This window comes from Schistocerca nitens, chromosome 1, assembly GCF_023898315.1.
Source record: "Schistocerca nitens isolate TAMUIC-IGC-003100 chromosome 1, iqSchNite1.1, whole genome shotgun sequence".
Taxonomy (NCBI): Eukaryota; Metazoa; Arthropoda; class Insecta; order Orthoptera; family Acrididae; genus Schistocerca; species Schistocerca nitens.
Genome location: NC_064614.1, coordinates 565894630 through 565917695, shown reverse-complemented (window position 1 = coordinate 565917695; position 23066 = coordinate 565894630). Strand labels below are relative to the sequence as shown.

General features: G+C 39.1%; 1 protein-coding gene across 2 annotated transcripts in view; it reads left to right on the top strand.

Moving 5' to 3' along the window:
* The window catches only part of LOC126254760 (UDP-N-acetylglucosamine--peptide N-acetylglucosaminyltransferase 110 kDa subunit), a 156917-nt gene that overhangs the window by 44609 nt on the left and 89242 nt on the right, over positions 1–23066 (top strand). For both annotated transcript variants that reach the window (XM_049955338.1, XM_049955336.1), the window contains 2 exons: positions 15326–15394; positions 19231–19427. In XM_049955338.1, coding sequence (XP_049811295.1) covers positions 15326–15394; positions 19231–19427 — 266 coding nt within the window. The remainder of the gene's footprint in view (positions 1–15325; positions 15395–19230; positions 19428–23066) is intronic.

Genomic DNA, 23066 nt, shown 5'->3' with positions numbered 1-23066 from the left:
AGTTTATCACAAACATCAAGAACTCATTGTTACATCTTGTTGACAGCATTTGCATTCAGATCATTAGGGCCAAACTGCCGTCTTAAGTTTTAAGGATTTTCTTTTACACTTAGTCATAAAGCTTACACAAATAGAAGTGCAATATTGGTCACTCAAAAAGCGCTTGTTTTCTGGGGAAAAGATTACAATTCTTGTTGGAAGAAACGATCGTGCCTTTGAAAAATTACTCAAACTCTATTGTGCTCTTTGTGCAAATGGTGAATGTTTCATTGACAAGCTTGTTCTGGTCCTTTGGAACAGTGGAAAAAGAGGTTAAAAATTTTCATGACAATAAGGCTAAGTGGCCTTTGGTGATGTAGATAAAAAAAAAAAAATTGAATCGCAAGGAAGATTGAAAAGTTTAGTGAAAATTCTGTTTCAGTACAATGGAAAGCTGCTCTCAGCATTCACTGGCGTTCAAAGGTTTAATAGATACAGGAAGTAACTTTTCATGGCAAGGGACCATTGCTGGGAGTCCCTAGAATTGTGATATCTTAAGACAGAGAGCAAGCGAAGGCCATTTCACATATAGTAGGGAAATGGAGTGTGACTGACTAAATTCAAAAGCTTCATTCTAATACTACAGACAGCAACACAGGCGAGGAAATGGTTCCTGTACAGACGTAAAGAAAAAAAAAAATTCATCCACTTTAAAGTTCATGGATTTTTCGAAATAAATTCATTGAATTGTTAATTCTTTCAGCATCAGCTGTATTCAGTAGATGCTAAAAGAATTCACAATTCAGTTAGTATATTTTGAAAAATATTTGTATGGCTGTAGGATTGTCAAGTAAAATAGGTGTCCTTGGATTTCTTGAATACAGCCTTTCCACTCTGGACCAACACCAAAGCAAGAGTACTTTCTCTGGTTACTGGCAGGTTACTTATACCAGGAACGTAAGTCAGTTTAGGTGGGTGGCAAAGCATTTTCACATTGAATACGTACCTATCTCATGATCAATAATTGATATAAAATTCAGTTAACTAGAGGAGAATGGCTCTTTAAGAATATATGTATATTTCTTGTTCGAATGTACGTACAAGCCTGACTTCTCATCAGAAACAATTAAATCACCATATTGTGCTTTCATATTTGTGGGTCATCTGATTATCATAATACTGCTGTGCCTATCACTTAGGTTGCTATGAAGAGATTTTTCAAACTGCATCTTGTGTGTAGTTCTTCAATCTGACTCTATCCTTATTTGATGATAATTGGAGTGTACATGCTGTGGGCAACTGGGAAATCTGGGTTAAACCTGGGAATTTTTTTGTCCAGGAAAAACAGGGAAAAACCCAGGAATCTTTAGAATTCTGGGAATTCATCATTGTTTTGGTCTTTGGTTAATTTTTTTGAAATGTTGACTGGTAAGAACAGCAAAATGTGTCAAAGACTTTAGTACGAAGTCTAAGGAATACTTCACAAAAGCAAACTGCTACTGATAAGCATTACATCACAACTGTTTACATAAAGTTCATTTTGAGCAGTTGCCAGCAGGCTGATGTGCATATGCAGTTCAGTTGTGTAGGAGCAGTGCCTTGTCCCACTTCTGGCTACTGGAAATGTGACTGCATCAGTAGCAAGAAGCAGTCATGCTACACAGAAAAAAATTTTCTGGCGTGGCCAATTTGCCAGATTCATGCATCCGCAGAGCATTCTGGGTTTTAGTGGGGAGGGGAATAGTGACCCATGTTTATGGTTAGTGATTTTGCTGTTTCCTGATGTCCTGTTTCTTCTTTGCTTAAAGTTCACATGTCAAATGAAAGCAAAACGAATTTCTGTAGCTGGGAGCTATCAAGTGAATTTAAATATATTCACATAATTGTGGGAGGCTGTTATTAGCTTAAATTTTCTATTTTTATTTTCATATTTTTGGCAGTCAAGCATTAATTGCCTTGCACAAATGAAGTTATTTTTGTCGGTTTGCTAAATAAATGTGGCTTTTATTAATCTTTTCTGCAGATGCTGTCAGTTTATAAGAAATGAAGTGTTTTCATCCCACAGTAGTGGCCAGTTTAAACTGTTCATTGAATTTAGATGCACATTTTCATCTTCTAGAACTTAGGGCGTTATGCCATAATAAAGAATCAAACATAGGGCACTACAGTACTGGTACCCCAAGAAAAGTTATATCCTGAAAAGTGCACTGAGAAGCGTAATATCAGGTTGGGGCCTACTTCATTGTCAATCAGGACATACGAATTTGTTCTTTAAGCCGAATTATGCATTCCTATGTTCTTGTAGTATCCTTTGATATCCTATTTCTCGTATGACGTCATGTAAGTTCTCTTAATGCTACATGTGTACGAACATACAGGCTTCCTACATCATCGTAGCTGCCCATGTGCAGTAACACTTGTTTTCTGGTGCTATCTGGCAGTTGCTGAAAGGAATACATGTCTACACCCAGAGTTCGCGGGAAAATATTGCAAATGGTTCTTCAAAAAGCGTTATTATTTTCAAAGGAAATTTTCTGTTACACAAGATGAACTATGTTACGTGTGAGAATGTGCAATGAATTTCTTAAATTACAGAGCGTTTGACTCTCATTTAAAAAGTAACACTTTCAGGACCAGCCACTTTGAATAATTTCGAGCCCAAAAGACCAGACATTGTCATCATTTAAAATTGTACTGGCACATTTGTGTGGTGTATCTTAAAGTGTAACACACATTAAAAAGAGAAATAATATATATGAAGGGTTAGCTATTCTTGTAGCTACACTATGTACATCAATTTAAACCATTTACTTTCCCTGTTCGTGCATTCATGCTGCTGAAGAGTGATGTTGCTATTGGCTGACTACATCACGTGTCCCATGCTCTGAATATCTGCTGTCATTGGCTGATAACATCACGTGACATGAGCTATGACTGGCATACAATAGTGCATTGCAATCTCTATTTCAGTGCTTTGGAAACTAATGTGCTGTGTTTGGTAGAATTCAGATTTATACTTTCGTAATATGGAAGTATGGAGTGCATCATAATATGAAAATATGCAGTGTACATGTTGCTGCACATCAAAGATCTTTCCAAAACGTGCTGGGAAGTTCTCGCTGGTGTATAAAACCTTTACCATTCAAAGGATTGATGTTTTTACAGTTGGAACAAATGTATTTTTACATGGCAAATTTTTTGTCCATGTATACACCCTGATATTCCAGCAGTGATTAAGGCAAATATGGCGCAAGTTATGCTCTAAGCACACAAAGCTGAACAAGAAGTTGAAGAAGATAAATCACCTGAAAGGGTACAATATGCATTAAAGAGGTTTTTCTTCCTCCACACATCACATTTCCGTCTTTTGTTACTCTTAGTGCCTGTACTTTCTTCAGGAGATTCTGTTACCAACTTTCTTGAAGAAGCACTTTCAGCACGAATGAATGCTCCTGCTCACAAAAACGAAATTCAAAATATATTGGATAATATTTCTTTGCAGCAAGAAAATTCATTCTTCAAAGTGTAAAATAAAGTTCTCAAAAAGGATTAGAATTAGAAACAGTTTATTAAACATATTGTTGGCGAGGGTAACAAATACCTACCTAAGGCCAAAGCCATTCTTAGGGTGAAATAATGATCAGTGTGTCTTTGCTCAAATCATGTATATTTGTTGAATAATATTGGGAAATATTATTTGGAAAATTTGGGTGGAGAATGTTTAAAAGGTGGCGCTGTGTCTTTGATGTTTCTGTAAATTTGTTTGAGAATAAAAAATAAATGGCAGAGATAGGAAAGAGAGTATCAGTTTTGAAGAGAAATAATTGATGCATTTACTATTTTCCTACTTGAATGTGTCCTGAGTGCAAATGGCAAACAGTGTATCCCATAATGACAATTACCAAGATGATCTCAAACACCTTCAGAGTGCTTCTAAAGTGAATAGGCATTCCCAGCAGCAAATTCACAGAGGATTCAGTGTGAATCCTAGGATGCAAGTACATGATCTGGAAGAAGAAAGTAATACATTCAGATAAAGAGCATTTTTGCATTATGTGGATGCTCTTTCCTTGCAGATAAGCCATGTTCTTGAGAATCATCCTGTTAAGATGATTTTCTGGCCCCATAAACAATTACAACCATACTCGGTTCTGTAAAGGATGATTTATTGCTTTGTAAGATGGGTGTGTATCAGACGCATTGCGGAAATTGTGATAAATCCTATATAGGTCAGACAACATGCACTGCTCACGAGAGGTAAATGGAGGGGGAGAAAAAAAGCTAACAACAACAGTCAGCCAGCTGTGACTGAGCATTCTATAGACACGGGATATTTGATGAACTACAGTGAACAGGAAGTTTTTACATCTACATCTTCCTTTTGAAATTATATTTTCAATGAAGCCTTTCAAATTACATTAACCGATAACTTCATATAAATAGAGATAATGGTTTTAATTTAGATAAGCCTTGGAATCTGGCTCTTGATGTAATTAAATTGCAGAGTAGTCATGAAGGTGTTATCACCACTGAATATACATCGATAAACAAGTCAATCGCCTCAACACTTTCACTTCAGTTGACGCGTGTGTGTGTAAAAGTGTACCTCTCTGCCACTGACCAGCATCTGTCATCCACATGTGCAGTACCACTGCGGTGGAGCACACAAGGTCTCACTCAGCACCTAGCCATCAGTCTTGCGACTCACTCTGAAGATGTGTAGATGATAGGCGGCTGAAATATCAGTTGAAGAAGGGTATTTGCATTTCTGCATACCCAAAATTTAATGGATTATTACTAATATTATTTATACTTGACAGCAAATTATTCAGGCAGTAGAATGGTCCAGTATCGGGTAATTCACTCGGGTTCCTTCCAGAAATTTTCGTGAACAACTTAGAATTACAATATTTCAAAAGTAATGATGGAAAAATCTACTCACCTGGCGGCGGCAGCACACACACACACGACAGTTGTAATTAGCCAAGCATTCAGAGCCACTGGCTCCTCCTTCAGGCTGAGGGATTGAGGGGGAAGTAAGAGGGGTGAAGGAAAAGGACTGGCGAGATCTAAGAAAAGGGGTTGATTTCAGAAGAGTCACCCACAACTGCGGGTCAGGGGAGACTTACTGCACAGGATGAGAAGGAAAGACTGTTGGAGGCTGCATTGGATGAGATTTGAAAACCTGAGATCCTGAAGGTGGAAGACAGCATAATATGCAAGACGGGGATTACTGTGTAAACATCATGCACGAGTTAACTGCTGGTATATGACATAGGTTGTTTCACATGTCGTTCGCCCTTTGATAATATGTTTTGCCAGTTGCAGAACTTCTGTAAGTGGTGGTAGGGGGTGCATAGTGCAAGTCCTGCAGCGGGGATGGTCACAGAGGTAGGAACCTTAGAGTAGGGAGATTGGTGCAAAAGGAGCATAGGGTCTGACAAGAATATTGCAGATATTGGTACACCAACAAAAAGCTATTCTAGGTGTATTGGCAAAATCTCAAACAGAATGGATCCCAATTCAGGGCATGATTTTAGGAAGTTATGGCACTGTCGAAGTAGCTCATTAATACATTCCAGACCAGGATAATGCTGAGTCACCAGTGGTATGCTCTGAAGTTGTTCCCTGAAGGGATCAGCAGTACCAGGATTGGATGTGTTGGGCTAGGAAATCTGCTTTTGAACTAGGCTGGTGGGTTAATTCCGCACAGTGAAGGCTGAGTTGAGAATGGTGATGAAGTGCTCTAAAGAGTCTGCATCTGAACAAATGTGTGTGCCTCAGATGCCAAGGCTGTATGGGAGGGAACGTTTGACATGGAAAGGATGGTAACTGTCAAAATGTAAATACTGTTGTTTGTTGATAGGTTTAATGTGGACGGAAGTGTGCAGCTGGCCTTAGGTGAGGGCGAGATCAATATAAAGGAAAGTGGTATGGGATTTGGAATAAGACCACGTGAATTTTAATTGGGATAAAGCGTTCAGAGATTCCAGGAATTTCAACAGGTCAGCCTCACCATGAGTCCATATGGTAAAGATATCTTCAATGTATCTAAACCAAACCATGGGCTGAAGATTTACGGATCCCAGGGAAGTCCCCTGCAAGCAACCCATGAAAAGGTTGGCATTGGAAGGAGCCATCCTGGTTCCCATGGCCGTACTCCTGATCTGTTTGTATGTCTGCCACTCAAATATGAAGTAATTGTAAGTAAGTATAAAGTTGATTAAGTTAAGTAGGAATGACATCATAGGTTTGGAATTAGATGGGCACTGACTGAGGAAATGTTCAGCAGACAGACAGACAGACAGACAATGAATTTAGTGTGGTGGCATCAGCGGCTGCAAGTAAGGTGTGTGATGGGAGTGGGATGTGCATAGACTTCAGACATCTAGGAGACAATTTGTATCTTTGATATAGGACGGAGGTCTTAGTACTACGAGTTGCGGATGCTGGTCAACTAAGGCAGATATACATTTGATTGGTGCTTTGCAGCCAGCAACTATTGGAGAGCTAGGATTATTGGTTTTGTAGATCTTAGGAAGAGGGTAAAAGGTTGGGGGTGTGTGGTTTGGATGGTGTGAGAAGTTCTATGGATTGAGGTGTTGGTCCTTGTGAGGGGCCTGAGGTTTTAAGCAGGGACTGCAGGTAAGTTTGAATCGCAGGGGTTGTATTGATGGCAGACACTAGGTAGAGGTGTCGGACAGCTGTCATAGACCTTCACTAACATAATCCTTTCGGGGAATCCTACAGTGATGGATCCTTTGTCTGCTGTGAGGATAATGATAGAGCCAACAGCTTTTAGGGAACTTAGAGCTTGGAGTTGTGCAGAGGACAGGGTCATGTTGTAGGGACCTGAGGAAGGGCTGTGAAACAATGTGGGATGTGAGGAATTCTTGGAAGGCTTGTAAGGGATGATTTGAGGTACTGGTGGTGGATCAAGTGGGATCATGGTTTGAGCTGTTCAAGGCAGGGTTCAATGTCAGGTTCGCTGTCAGAAAGAATTTGAGATTGGGCTCCAAAGTGATATTTCTAATTGACTACAAACAGTCCTGTTGGAGGAACATCTGCAGCTGAGCAATATAGCAGAGGTTGAAGAAACTGCTTCAGTTGTAAAGTTCTTTTATTATCACATGACCGGTTTTGGGCTCTTATAAGCCCATCTTTAGGTGTCGGAACGTGGCACTGTGGCCCCCGAGTGCCGCGTTGGACATGTATTACTCCTTGTTCTGCACTCATAGGCAGCACACTGCGCCTAGTACACGTCCACTGTGGTGCTCGGGGGGCCACAGCACCAAGTTAATACGCCTAAAGATGGGCTTATAAGAGCCCGAAACCGGTTTTGTGATGATAAAAGGACTTTACAACTGAAGTGGTATGTTCAACCTCTGGCATTTCCAATTGATATTACATGTGAAGGAAAATAGGTCCTTCACCAAAGCAACATGATCAAATGCAGGTGCAGGGCTGAAAGAGATATCCTTAGATAATACAGTTATTTCAGGAGGGGAGAGTGCTTTGGATAAGAGGTTGAGGACACTGTACTGTTATGACTGTGATTATGGATTATTCTTGGTCTGGGTGGCAGTGGTGACAGCTGTGGAATGTTTAGGAGGTTGACCAAGCTTGGTTTGTAGGAGAGAGGAGTGGTGGTTTATGGTGTGACTGTTTAGGGAGCTACAGAGGGACAGGAAGGGAAACACCACTGTTCATGTAGTTTAGAAGAAGTTGGGAAAGCTTTTTGAGATGGTCTGGTGTGTTGTCAAAGTTTGAATTTGGCTTGGCGGATGATACCATCCAAGGAAACATGAGGGACAGATAACTGCAGGATTTTGCAGGAGAAGTGAAGTCTGGTGGAGTGTAAATTGGCTGGTGAGGAATATAGGTCACAGATTAGCCTGGTAGTAGCAAGAGATTGCTGTATTTGAAACTGTGAAAGAGCCTGGTGTAGATTAGTATTACATCCAGAAATTGGGCCTTTCAATGTTAGGCCTTTGGAGTAACTCCAAGGGACAAGCAAGTTTCAAGAAACAGAATGAGAGACAGTAGTTTTGATAGTGCAAAAGCGTGTTTTCGAGAGTGGGTGTAATATGAGATGGGATTCATCATGGCAAGAGAGGATAGTTTGAAGAGTTAGAAGTCATAGGATTGGCAAAGAAATAAACAAATAGATAAGCAGAGCATGTTAAAGATAGAAAAATGGAAGAAAAGCAAGGAAAAAATTTGGTTAAACCAGAAAAAATCCGCACAAAATTGTTAATAAGAGGTAATGAGTGGGCAACCTAACGATATGAAAAAAATTATAGGAAAAGAAGAAAGGGAAAAAATCGATTGGGAAAGTCGTGAAAGCAGACAAAAATTTTAAACTTTGCAGCCTTCCAACATTGCTTCACAGCTCTTCCTCAGGTCCCTACAACATGACTCTAACCTGTCTTCTCCACAACTCTAGGCTCTACGTTCCCTAAAAGCTGATGACTCCATCGTTATCCTTCTGGCAGACAAAGGATCTACCACTGCAGTACTTAACTGAAAGGAGTATGTTAGTGAAGTTCTATGACAGCTGTCTGACACCTCTACATGCGTCTGCCATCAGGATCCCATCCCTGTGATTCAAACTGACCTACAGTCCATGCTTAAAACCTCAGGCCCCTCACAAGAACTAACACCTCAATTCATAGAACTTCCCACCCCACCCTAACCATGCACCCACACCTTTTACCTTCTTCCTAAGATGTACAAACCCAATAATCCTGGCTGTCCAATAGTTGCTGGCTTCATAGCACCTATGAAACATATATCTGCCTTAGCAGAACAGCACCTGCAGCTCACAGTACAAAGACTCACCTCCTATATCAAAGATACCAACCATTTCCTAGATCGTCTGAAATTCCTTAGTCAGTCCCCACCTGATTCTAAACCTATATCATTTCTCAACACTTCCTTACAACTACTTCACCTTTGAGGGGCAGACATACAAACAGATCATGGGTATGGCCATGGAACCTGGATGGCTCCTTCCTGTGCAAACCTTTTCATGGGTTGCTTGCAGGGGTTTCCCTGGGATCCATAAGTTTTCAGCCCCTGGTTTGGTTTAGATACATTGATGACATCTTTACCATATGGGCTCATGGTGAGGCTGACCTGTTGAAATTCCTGGAATCTCTGAATACCTTCTCCCAATTAAATTTCACATGGCCCTGTTCCCAGTTCAGTGCCACTTACCTTGATGTTGATCTCCTCTTCACCGAAGACCAGCTACACACTTCTGTCCACATTAAACCTGCCAACAAACAACAGTACTTAACATTTTGACAGTTGCCATCCTTTCCCTGTCAAACGTTCCCTCCCATACAGCCTTGGCATCCAAGGCAAACATATTAGTTCAGATGCAGACTCTTTAGACCAATACACCACTCTTCTCACCTCAGCCTTCACTATAGGGAACCTATATCATTTCTCAACACTTCCTTACAACTACTTCACCTTTGAGGGGCAGACATACAAACAGATCATGGGTATGGCCATGGAACCAGGATGGCTCCTTCCTGTGCAAACCTTTTCATGGGTTGCTTGCAGGGGTTTCCCTGGGATCCATAAGCCTAGTACAAAAGCAGATTTCCTGGGCCATCACATCCAATCCTGGTACTGCTGATCACTCTACAAAACAGCTTCCGAGCACACCACTGATGAGTCAGTATTATCCTGGTCTGGAGTGTATTAATCAGCTATTTCAACAGTGCCATGACTTCCTAAAATCACTGAAATGAGATCTATTCTGTCTGAGATTTTGCCCAACACACCTAGAATAGTTTTTTGTCTCCCTTCCAATCTTCGCACCGTTCTTGTCAGACCCTATGCTCCTTTTGCATCCATCTCCCTACTCCATGGCTACTAACCCTGTGCCTGTCCCCACTGCAAGACTTGACCTGTGCACTCTCGTACCACCAGATAGCAGCCCTGTAAGTGGCAAAACATATACTATCAAAGTATGAGACTCATGTCAAACAGCCAATGTCTTACACCAGCTGTTATGTAAACATTGTTCAGCCTTTTTCCATTGGCATGACTACAACCAAATTACCAGTTAGGATGGTTGGGCAAAGGCAGAGGGTGTATACTGGCAACACACAGTATCCTGTTGCAGAGCGTGCTTTATGACATGACAATCATGACCTCAGCACATGTTTAACCACACGCACCATCTGGATACCCCCCTCCAGATGCCAGTTTCTCAGAACACTGTTGGTGGGAACTAGTGCTACGTGTTCTGGGTTCTTGCCACCCATCTTGCCTTAATTTACATTAATTTCTGCAGTCTCGGCATTTCTTCACAGTAACTACTCTTCTCTTCACTCTGTTTTAATTTTATCCGTCTTTCATTGTCTTACCTGTCTATTTTTCACTGCCCCTCCCACCTCTGTTACATAAAATGCATTTAGCTTTTCACTCTTAACTCGTGTATGATGTTCAAGCAGTAATCTCTGTCTTGCATATAATGCTCTCTTGCACCTGTAAGCACTCAGGTTTTCAAATATCATCCGATGCAGTTCTCAACAACCAGTCTTTCCTATCCCGTGCAATAAGTTTCCCCTGACCCACAGTTGTGGGTGACTTTCCCAAAATCTACCCCTTTTCCTACATCTATTCAGTCCCTTTCCTTCACCCCTCTTACTTCCCTCCAACCCCTCTAGCCGGTGGAGGAGCCACGGGCTCCAAAAGCTTGCTTAAGTACAACTGTTTTTGTGTGTGTTTTCTGCTGCTGCTGGGTGAGTATACTTTTTATCTAACCAATTAAATTACTTTGTCAAAAATTGTTTTTGTTGTTATGAAAGTATTAATAAGCTACTCTCCAATATAATTATCTACTGCACATGACTGGAGACTGGATTATATGTGTTTGAAAGTTGCATATGTATTTGGATATTTGGCTCCTTTTCACTGGTCATTGCCCATTTTAACTAAAAACTAGTGATGATGCATAATTTTGCTGTTTACAGTATGGTATAACCCTACTTCTGTGTTCCTGGAATTAATGTTTTTCCACTGTTTGCGATATTTATCACTCCTGTCTAGTTTCCTATGTCCACAATGTTGATTCACACCCGATGTTGTGTCAACATATCCATAATTTTCCGTCAGTTCACAATTTGTTCACGGAGAAAAAACTGATATCAAATGACACAGGCATGATGTTGGTTGTGTAGTATTGTTTACAACCAATACATGATTAAGTTTCTTGATACCAGGACCCTATACTCAGTGGATTTGAAGCAATAAACATGTGAAGTTGGAACAATTTGTGCCATAATTCCTGCCGCTGCAGAGCTCTGTTCGGCGTAGTATCAGATGGGAGTAACTAGGTTTGTCTGAGTAAAGGTGTCATGACCAGTCACAACCATTTTCAAACTGCGTATGCTCAGTTTTGTGATTGTTGACATCTTTGTCGAACCATACTTAGCATGTTTCATTGTTTAGCCACTTGTAGCCATAGTTGACACCTTCACTCACTTTGTGTTGCTCAAATGTTTTAGTTTTAAAAAAGTGCCAATTACGTGTTTCATGCTGAGCAAAATGTGTCTGAGAATTTATCCTCATTGTAAAGTGCAGTATTTACGTATGTATTTTTTGTAACATTATACGAGCAAACAATGTGAGTGACAATTTGCTTGTGTGGATTTCTTCATAACTTAGGAGGCACAGTACCTGATAACCTCAAGAAGATGACTACAGTGCAAGAGACTCAGAACAACACACATGGAAACACTGCACAAAATACTTACACAAATACTTCCACTTAACAAGAATAAAAATTCTCAAAATGTGTCATGCTAAGCATGAAAAAATGCATAACTAGCGCAGTGTTCCATTATTTAACAAACAAATTACAGCTGAAGGCTTTCGAAAAACATTGATTATGACTTATTTAATTAAGAAGTTTGTACTTCTCAGACAATTATCAGTTCCAGTTCCATCAGTGGTTTTTATTAGATAATAAACAAGATCCTGACAAGTATTTTGATGCATATTATGTACGTATGACCTACATAAAGTGTGAAAGTACAAGAGGTGTCCTGTATGTAACTTGCACAGCTTAAAACGTTGTTCCCGCATTTTAAATATCCTGCATTTAATTTTTAGTCCTGTGAAAAGTGTAAAGATGAAGTTCCACTGTATTTTATAAATGTATATTGGTATGGTCAATCTCGATCTCATTTGGATGCTTCACAATATGACTGTGACGTACAGCTGCATGCGATTGCTAACTGAGAGGCTACTGGCTAACAAACTGATTACGAACAGAAAGAGGCATGCAGAGTCAATGCGCCTGCTGCCCACACCCCTGGTTTACCCACTACCCCTTCATACCACAAGCTTTAGCAACAATTAAATTAAATTACTGAAGTTGTTATTCGCAAGTCCATAGTTTATTTACTTTTCTTTTTATTTGTACAAAGTTTGGCGTGTTTATATGTAATGTGTAACGTGTTGTGCACCATGCTGCCTGAAAGAAGAAATGTTATTTCATGGATAACTGACCATCCTGGAATACTTTTGTCAGTAGCAGGGATTTAACCTCCAGAGATTAAAAAAAAAAAATACTTTTAACATGGCTCTGTATGAAGCATTCATTGCAAATAAGATCTCTCTTCACAAACTTATAAACACTATCCTCAAAGGTTTCCTGCACAAATATTGCTTAAATCAAAATATGCCAGATGAATCAACATTGCATAAAAATTAATACTGGCGGTTCACCTATGTGTTCTGGTAGAAATACGGAGTGAACTTGAGGACAACATTAACTGAATTTTAGTTGACAAAACTACCGATACTTATGGCTGTAAAATTACAAATTTAATTGGTGGTGCGTTAAAACGAGAGTTGCCTTCTTCCTGTTTAGTGACGTGCAAAGAACTTGAAAAGACAAATTATTCTACTATTGCCGGCCGGGGTGGCCGAGCGGTTCTAGGTGCTACATACCGGAACCGTGCGACCGCTACGGTCGCAGGTTCGAATCCTGCCTCGGGCATGGATGTGTGTGATGTCCTTAGGTTAGTTAGGTTTAAGTAGTTCTAAGTTCTAGAGGACTGACGACCTCAGCAGTTAAGTCCCATAGTGCTCAGAGCCATTTGAACCATTCTATGATCACTAGATTTGTGAATGAGGGGGGGGGGGGAATACGGAATCTTCGGCAGACGAAAGAGTGTTAGTGTTTCTCTCAGATGTTGCTCCCTTTACGATCAAAGCAGGAAAAGACCTCCAAGTATTTTATCCCAATTCGATTCAGGTGAAGTGCTTTGCTCACAAAGTACATCACCTTGCTGAAATAGTACGATCCATGTTTTGGAATGTAAGTAAATTGATTTCATCCACAAAGAAAGTGTTTAAGGCACATGCTCACATCAAAACCCATCAAGAAAAACTACAAAATGTGCTGTTACCTCCTGAAACAGTGGTAACACGTTAGGGTATGTTGGTTGAACCTGTTTTACAGTGATAGTTTAGTTTGATAATATTAATTAAATTTCAGCGTTATTAAAAAAATCCTGCTTGTATGTTGTTCTTGGAATAACATATTACGGAGTTCTTGAGCATGCTACTCTGCATGTGATTTATCTCATAAAGTTGGAACTGTGCATATAAATTGTTGTGTGGCAGCTAACTTGCATCGCATTTGCTTGCTACCGACAATGATAGCAAAGAAAAAACAATACTTGAAACAAAGCATGAGTCTTCTTTTTGGAATTTGTTTAAAAAAGTAATCTCAAAAAGAACCCTGCCTAACCTCTGCCAGGAAGTATACAGATCATGAGATCAACATTCTAAATGTTTCGATTTTTCACGTGGCTGGCACTTTTCCTCGCAGTCGGTATGTACAGGTTCATCGTGGAGATATATTGTGTGCAATAACTACTATGTTTTTTTATTATATGATCTTATATGTCTCAACACTTTCCATGCATATTTTAAACAGTTTTCATGTGTATTTGCATGTATATTTTGAACTTCTTATGTTGTATATAGTCTGTTCTCTACTTAGGAAGTGCTAATATAATGGCACAGTGGAAGAGAGTAATTAAGTTTGCAACTTGGTTAATAGCCCCGATAGTAACACACATTTTACAATAAAATTTGATATAAAAAGAAGCATAAATTTCATTGACATGCATCAAAGAATTTATTTTCCAGTTAAGTGCCTCAGACATTTGCTTTTGGCATGAATCCATGACTAGCACTTCAGACATTGTCTGACTTAGTGAAGCAACACAATGTTAGACACACAAGGAAATTGATATTTACGTACTATATTTCTACCCGTTGTGGTCATTATCAAGTATCGTTTATAGTTTCTTCTCCACTGGGCTTAGTATCGGCTGTGTGTACAGCTGATAATTTAACAAGTGCAAGATTGGTGATTGTTAGGGCATAGGTCCGTAATCACTACTGCCACTTGCACTTTTCTTCTCATTTTGGGATATTTTGTACTAGTCAGTAAGTTAGGGTGGTACAAACAGTTATAAAAATTCACTCAGCCTCAAGGTTAGTGTATAACTTGAAGGATTTAGCAGGAAAAATTACATATGCTGAATTCAGAGCTCCTGTCCATCCTATTCACATGAAGATCAATCAGCTATGTTGGGTGTTTCTTCCATGAATCATGTACTTCTTCACCCCCACCCCAGCACCTTATAAAACAACCTAGAAATTCCTAGTTCAGGTGGTTTTGGGAAAAACACACACACACACACACACACACACACATTACCACTGCCTCCGGCTGCTGAGATCAGCCAGAGACGGTTCTCTCTCTCTCTCTCTCTCTCTCTCTCTCTCTCTGTGTGTGTGTGTGTGTGTGTGTGTGTGTGTGTGTGTGTGTGTGTAATTCAGAAAGAGCGTTTTGGTTGAAAGCTTACCTGTTTAGTAGTATCTTTGGCATGCATGTCTATAATTAAACTTCTGATGTTAAGAATTCAGGCATACAACAGTAGACTGAGATCAGCCAATCTTGTATAAGGGTTATGTGGCAATGTGGTTCTCCACACAAAATGTATCAGTAATGTAGGTGATAGCTCATTACTCTCCAGGAATGTATATATTGCACAAAAATTCATAATCAGAAAAGTATTGTTTAAAGCAGTTAAGTTTCTGGTCCTCCCTGTATAGTCTGTGCTGTATTGTAAAGGTGCAGTTCATTTCTGTTTAGTGTAAAAAAAATGGTTAGAGGGATAATCAGGTACATAATACTAGTAAGGTTTTTCATTAAATGTAATATGTGGTGATCTGTTTATGATAATAAGCATTGGATTGGGACAGTTCATTACATGGTTGTATTTACTTGCTGTTACAGGACTTATATTGTGTGAGAAGTGATCTGGGAAATCTGCTTAAAGCACTGGGAAGACTTGATGAAGCTAAGGTAAGGTTTTGTCTTACACCTGACCTTTCCATTCCTTTCCTTATCACATGAAGTTTACTCAGCTTAGCAATTATAGAGGAAATGACTGGGGACAGTACTTCCTCTGTATTTAAGTATTCTTTTAAACATTGAATGTTATAATTCTTGCTGAAAAACCATCTTTGTGTACAATTTAGCAAGCTGAGTGAGCTCTCTCCTTTCCAAAATCCTATTCAACTATCTTTACCAATAGTCATTAACACAATGGTATGAATTTTCAAAGGCTGCTAAAAGTAATTAACAAAATTTGTTGGCTTGCCTGGTGAAGGAGTAGATATGCATCCAAGTGTATTGAATCGTAAATATTCCTGGTTAAGATTTTTCTTTTTGTCTGAGATTTATGGTAAAAGATTATCCACTGTGTCATCACACATAACATTAGAAGAAAAGGAGGTTCCAGTAACATTTGTTCCAAAAAAAAGAAAAATATGATGGAGTGCCTCACGTTGCCAGATTTTTGGGCACATAGGAGTAAAACAGCTTTTTCCTATTGATTGTATTGTCACATTCACCAGCTATGAGTCCAGGTGGTGTTTTCTTGTTGTTGGAGCACTAATGATGAATTTGACATTACATCTGCATTCCTTCCTTTCTCCTGCTTCCAAATGCAGCTTAATGCCCAGTGACTTTACCATGCTAATTTCTCATTAGCATGCTAAAGTAAAGGCTGGAAACATAAGTGGTATTGGACAGCGCATTTGCCAGTACCAACTATGGAGACTCACAAAATGCAGCGCCACAGTTTTCAAGAAATAACAGCAGTGTGGTTTCTAACAGATGCTGATATTTCTTGAATTATTTTGCTTCCATTTAAGAGTTACTCGTGAGGGAGACGACATGAGTTACGTTAAAAAAGTGTTACTTTGTTTACAGTTACTGTTTTATGCTTGGCAATTCTCGACGGGTAACTCGCGCAGCTGTGACCTTCCATTCTCCAGTCCTTGGCGATATCAAACAGGAAAAAGTTGTTGAAAGTTTCATTTGTATGTATGATCTTACCTGGATCCAGATGAAAAATTTATATTTACTTGCAAGTTGGCAAAACCATTTGATAAGTTTCATATTTTCAGGCAATTTTCTTGAGTTGCGCAATGTATCAGATTAAGCATGTGTGCATAATGTCTTAACTTATCATATGGTTTACAGCCAATTTCAGGCGATAGTGGTTTAAAAATTTTTCATGTACTGCAAATTAGCCTTTGAAAGATTCAAACACATTGACTCATAAAAGCTGAGTGGAACCAAAGTGCTGGAGACGGGGGGTTTTCAATTCATTTAAAATCATCTGTTTCTGATACAGCTTTCCTTGTTTGGTTGGATGGAGTTTATTAAAGTACATACCTGTTTGAGTAGTGAAGCTTTCATAGAATACTATTAAGATTTGCTGTGAATTGGCATCATTGGTTACATTGCAGTTATTACATTAGTTTGCTTTTTAATTTCTGACTTTACACACACACGTAATTCAGTAGTGAATAAATTCCAACATGTAAATGGAAATTAGTCTTTGTAGGAAATGTGGGAATAGGTCATGCATAAAACTAGACAATGAGTGCTCAAACCTTGTTGTAACTTCTTTTTTTAATTTTCTGGTGAAAGTTGTATTAGAAACATGTGTAACTTGACTTATTGCATTAATGATTTGTTAATCTTCGTGCAGATTTTACTGGTGAAGGAATAAATTCTTTCATCAAAGTGACTGGCAAAGTAATTTTGGAGATTCTTGTTACATAAAATGGAAGTTCTGTAAGTAAAAGTAGAACAAAGCATTAGTCTGTTGTTTGTTTTCGGCATATTTTACCAAGCTCTGCAAAGTCATTGAAATTCATAAATAGTTTACTGTTATCAGTTAAAATACATGGTAGTACTGCTGATTAAATTTCAGCTCAAAGGCTTAGTGTTTATCACATTATAAGCTTACATATTTTACAGAGTAGACATGCTTTAACACAGAACATTTTAAGAAATGCACCAAAGCCTTATTGGAGAGCAAATTGTGTGGCTCTTCCATTTTTGGCTTGCTCTGAGGTAATATTTGAACTCTAATACACTATTATTGCAAGTGTTGTAGTCTTTAATTATGAACAGACAGTAAGCTTCTATATTTGTAGGGAGGGGGTGGAGGCAGTACTACATCACTCAATGTCACCAAGAAAGATTTTATTGTATAAGGAGTAATAAAGTGATAAAACTGTAATGCCTTTCTACAGGCATTAACAAATGGGATGCTTGAATTGGTCTACAGCAAAGACTGAAATCATTGTTACGTCTTAAGTTTTTAAGTGTATATGGAGCTTCTTTATGCTCTGTGCATCAAACAAGGAAAAGTATACCATTGCTCAAAGTTCATTAATCCATGTGTGTGGGAGGTGAAATATGAGGGAAACAATACATAACAGAACTTAATGCATACTTACTTAATTTCTTAATTTTCCTGTCAGTTCTCTGTTTATTGATTAATAAATGATAGGAACTCCAGTTTAGTTGTTGGTGCCGCCCAGGCTTGTCACGTGTGCCTTTGTGCGCTGATTAATGACATGCTTCTTGTTCTTTCTTCCCCCGACTGGGAATGGCTCTGTTAGATGGAGGCGTTCATCTCGTCGACTGCGCGCTCGATGGTGGGCGGGCTTGTTGGTGTGCCAACTCAGTGATAAATGTAGTCCTAGTGGCTGGTGCCCCTCAGGTAAAGTAGACCACTGGGCCAGTCTCCTACCTCCCCGCGATGCTGCAGGAAATTAATTAGTTGCGTGCTGTTATCCTTAATTATTCTGCACATTCCCCCTCAGAATGAAAAAAAATTCTTTTGTGTTTTTTACCCGTTTTCAGAAGTGATACATTTGATTTTTTTTAATTCTCGAGTCTTTGTGAAATTGGCTGAATGTGCTTTTGTTTAATTGCAGTATGTAGCTGATTCATGATAGAAACCAAACCATTAAATAGTGAATGATGTTTTGGAGACAGCTCTAAATTTTGAGTTTATTATGACAATGTTATCATCACTCCTTCAGTTCAGGAAAAGGTACAATTTTGTTTCTTCCAAAAATGAACTTTATTTATTGGTTTGTTCCTTTTAAAAATAAATTTAAAAAGGAATTGCATCTGACATCGTTTTTAAGTCTGGCTTATTTATGTAACTTATCCATTTGCATAACCTCCTAGGAGGAGACTGGCTTTTCACTTTAAAACAAAAATTTTCTGCTGCTCATATCTTGTGTGTTTTAGGTTACGGAGCAAATAACACTTTTGTGTTTCAAGCCTTGTCTCCCGCGCGCGTTAGGCGATTTGTTTGTTCCTTACATCCATTGCTGCAATTTCCATTACCTATCCTCTGTCACTAATGTAACATGTCCTGGTTGAAAGTAATTTCATGTTTTTGTGGTTGCATTCAGTGTTGTTAGAGGCACTATTGTAGTACTCTCACCCAGGGCATGTTAGGCTATAGCTGCAGCGTGCTGCGTACAGCAGGATCAGGTTATTCACATTGTTAATTTGATCGCCTGTGGATTACCTGATACTGTGCTTTACAGTGGAACCAAGTGTTACTGCCCTTTCTCACTTTGACTTGTCTTATTAATTTTGCTGTAGCACTTGATGATGCTGTCATAGGATGACCATTACTCCCTTTCTTGATGAGTATCATTATTACTCTTGAAGGGAGCGGTCCGCAATGCTTGGGAGCAAGGCTTTGCTAGCGCGAGCAGCAGCGTTTTTTGCAACTGCCTGCGAAGCACCTTCTTGCTGATTAGCTTTTTTTCCTGCCCCCACCCATCTTCCCTCGTACCCTTACCCAATTACAGGCTTGCTACCTAAAAGCAATAGAGACGCGACCAGACTTTGCTGTGGCATGGAGCAACCTCGGATGTGTATTCAATGCTCAAGGAGAGATATGGCTGGCTATACACCATTTTGAGAAAGCTGTGGCACTTGACCCAAATTTTCTGGATGCTTACATAAATCTTGGAAATGTGCTGAAGGAAGCAAGAATATTTGACAGGTAAGTTAGTAAATTTTGTGTGATTTTGTAGGATATGAAATAGTTTTGTCTGTGTGGATGTGGTATGGGAAGCTTTTGATGAGAATTAACATTTTTTACTCCTTTTTCTGATGTTACAGCATTTTTAATTTTTGAATATTGATTTTATTTCAAAGGTAGACACAAGTAATCCGATCTAACTCTCCTTTGCTTACTGGTACATTTGTTAGTTCATTTTGTGATTTACAATAAACTTAAGAGAGAGACAAGTAATGAACTTAAGAGTTGATACAAAGTTGCTGACAAACAATACAAAATGTAAGATCCAGGTGAGTTAATATAGTTATTTGCAAATTCTTGAAGTGAGAGGATAGTTCCAATGAAGTTTACAAAAATTACATTAATCACTTCATGATTTTTTTTTTTAAGCATTGTACTACTGTTGCTTCTAACAAGGAGAAAATCCCCAAGTGTTTAGCCAGGTATTATTAATGAAAGTTATTAGAGCCATGGCTACTGTACTTATGAATGTGGTGAGCTACGAAATCAATTCAAGAACTTTGTACACAAAATTTTTGTAGAATTACCTTCTACTTACTGTGCGTGGTATCCTTGAGAATCGGGGTGCACTGAACCCTTGTGAGGCAAACTAAAGAGCTACTTGATTGAGAAGTAGCGGCTCCGGTGTTCTAAACCAACATACGGCCAGGAGAACGCTGGGCTGACCACATGCCCTCCATATCCGCATCCAGTGGCAATGACGCCTGTGGGCTGAGGATGACACGGCGACCGGTTGCTACTGTTGGGCCTTCCAAGGCGTATTCGGAATACTGTCATCTACAACTCATATACTGTTCCCAGTGCTGTTTCCACTTCCAGAAGCAGCCTTCGTACGCCTCTTGCTGAATCGCACAAAGTGCTGTCTGTAAATTTTGTTCTATCTCATCTGTTGTTGCAGATCTTCATCCTTTAAACATCTCAGCCTCATAACCAAAGACCCATGTCACATCACCAGTTAAGATTCTCATTTGCGCAATTCAAAAGGTCTTCAAAGTTTCTTTGTAGTCTTGACTCATGAGCCGCACAATGAACTTGGTGGCAACACAATGCATTCCAAGATGCTGTGTCAGGATTTCACGACATTATCCAACTGAAATTTTACATTCTTTGGCAATCTCTCGGTCAGTTGATCTTAGATTGGCACGCATAGTTTCACTGACCATGTCAACATTAGTGCCATTAGTAGACACTAAAAGACATCCTCAATGAGGATCATCGTTCTTCCACCCAGCCATTTTTTAACTGTGTGAACCATCCATAACACAAAATATGGCTTAAGTGCTCATCACCGCAGGCGTCGTGCATAATTTGGTGTGAGTTTCACAGAAAATTTAATGCAGACGTTTTCTTCCTACAACTTTGCCATCTCAAAATTTGCAAACTGTGTGACACAACGTTCTACTCAATATGACACTGAACAATAACTAACTGACATGCAACAGTGAAACTTCTGGCAGTTACATGTTAAAATATGGGTACGTGCAGGGATGCTAACTGCATTTCACTCCAACCTCGTATATCTGTGTCAGGTTAAATAAATGCAGTCTTATGATATTTATTTCCATAAGCTACTCTACAGAGAAGTTTAGTTTTAACATATCATAACTTAAGCACACATTTGAAATACCAATAACAGTTCCTTGCAGCTCTGAACTTATTCCGTAGTACTGTAGACTTAGTTTCCTCATAGTAAAACTTGTAGTTGCCAGTTGTCGTAATGTACTTAAGTTTTTTGAGACATGTGACTATGTTATCTCGTTCAGACCAATGAACTCTTTTTGAAATTGAACTCCATCTTGTTGCCATATTTACTGCTTGACCAGTGCAACCATTCATATGTTATATAACGCATTTTCATCCTGCTCTTAGTGAGTTCATAAGGGCAACAAAAGCAAACAGCTGAAGTTAGCTTGCATATGTGATAAACAGCAATCTTCAGGAAAAAATAGAATGCAAAGTGAAATAGTGAAGCAGCCTACTACAGTTACCCAATTATAAGAAGAGATTTTTTTCCCCAGTTCATCATTTGAAACATTCAGTGTTCTCTTATATTTGCAGATTAAACTTTCTGTTGAGGTTAACAATATTATGAAAGAGATGCTTAGTCGCAGATAGGCACAACTGAGACTGTCACAAAACAAGCTATTGGCAAACAAGGCCTTCATCAAAAACAAATGGACAGATGACGTGTGCTTGCCACATCCACCACGCGCGTGCACATGCGCACACGCACATGCGCGCGCACACACACACACACACACACACACACACACACACACAGTCTCTGGCAGCTAAAGCCAGATCCATTCATAATATTGTTACATTCCATTGTTTGATTTCTGTTGAGGCTAACATTTTTGTATTGATTAATAGTGTGTGTAGTGGTCATCTTAAGTAGCTTCAGCTACTGAGGTCATGTGCAGGTTTATTTTGTAGAATTCATAAGGACAGTGCTGAGCAAATGGTAATTGCCTTTGAAAAGACACAAGATTTCCTGATGACCTGAAGCGCTCGATACAGTATCAAGGTGCTCAAACAGTCGAGTGACATTTGACTCACGGGGCACTAGGGCAAGGGATATGCGAAAAAGTATGAACTAGCAACTACAGTATCAATTGCTCTGCTTGAAATATGACAATTTTATGACACACACAAGGAAATAACACCGAATTCTGTCATCTAACAAACACTGGGTGTATTTGAACAGGTTCGCAGTGAAAGTTCATACTGTGTACAAAATGCCACTTGCTTAACTAAAGGTAACATTCAAAAGTGGAAATGTTGTCCTTCAAAAAATACTACTTGATTTGGACCCAGATCAGTATTTTATTTGATTATGAGAGACTGTAATGATGATCCTGAAATTCAGATGAAACAAGAAGGGAAATTTATCAAAAATTGTCTAACAAGCAAAATAAATCATATTAAACTAACTGACAAATTTCTTTTGGGAAAATAAATGACAGCGGCAAGACCTGTCGTGGAGATAGTATCAACATACGTGAGTTAATGGTGCGATGAGCCCAAGTTCGAGAATTGGACTGAATCGTGATTACGAGCTTCTGTTTGTGTGTTAGTTGCTGTTGTTCCATATGACTTGCACCCTGGAAGATAGTCCGTGTTTCACAGTTGGTCAAACACGGCAGTACAGGAGGGTTGGAAGGGGGACTGGTGAGTGTGGGAAGCGGAGTCGTGAACCTGCAGCAAATTATGACATTTTGCCAACCATTGGAATCTATATTGTGTACTTAGGTTTTTCCATGCTACAATGTTGTAGGAATGGCACTTATTGCTGAAACAACCGGTTATACCAGTTATTTTCTATGCCAGTTCAACCTGACTTCTCAAAACCGCTAAAAATAACCAGTTTTTGAAATAACATATTTTTTGTTTTTTATTCATAGTACCATGCTTACCCGATTATAAGATGAGGTTTTTTCCAAATTCGTCATTCGAAAAATATGGGATCATCCTATACCCAGAGAGTAAACTATTGTTGCTGATGCCAACATTTTTACACAGTTCAGTAGATAAATATAGGGATTGTCTTACATTTACAGATGAAGCTTTGGTTATTGAGATTTCATACAAATTTATTTT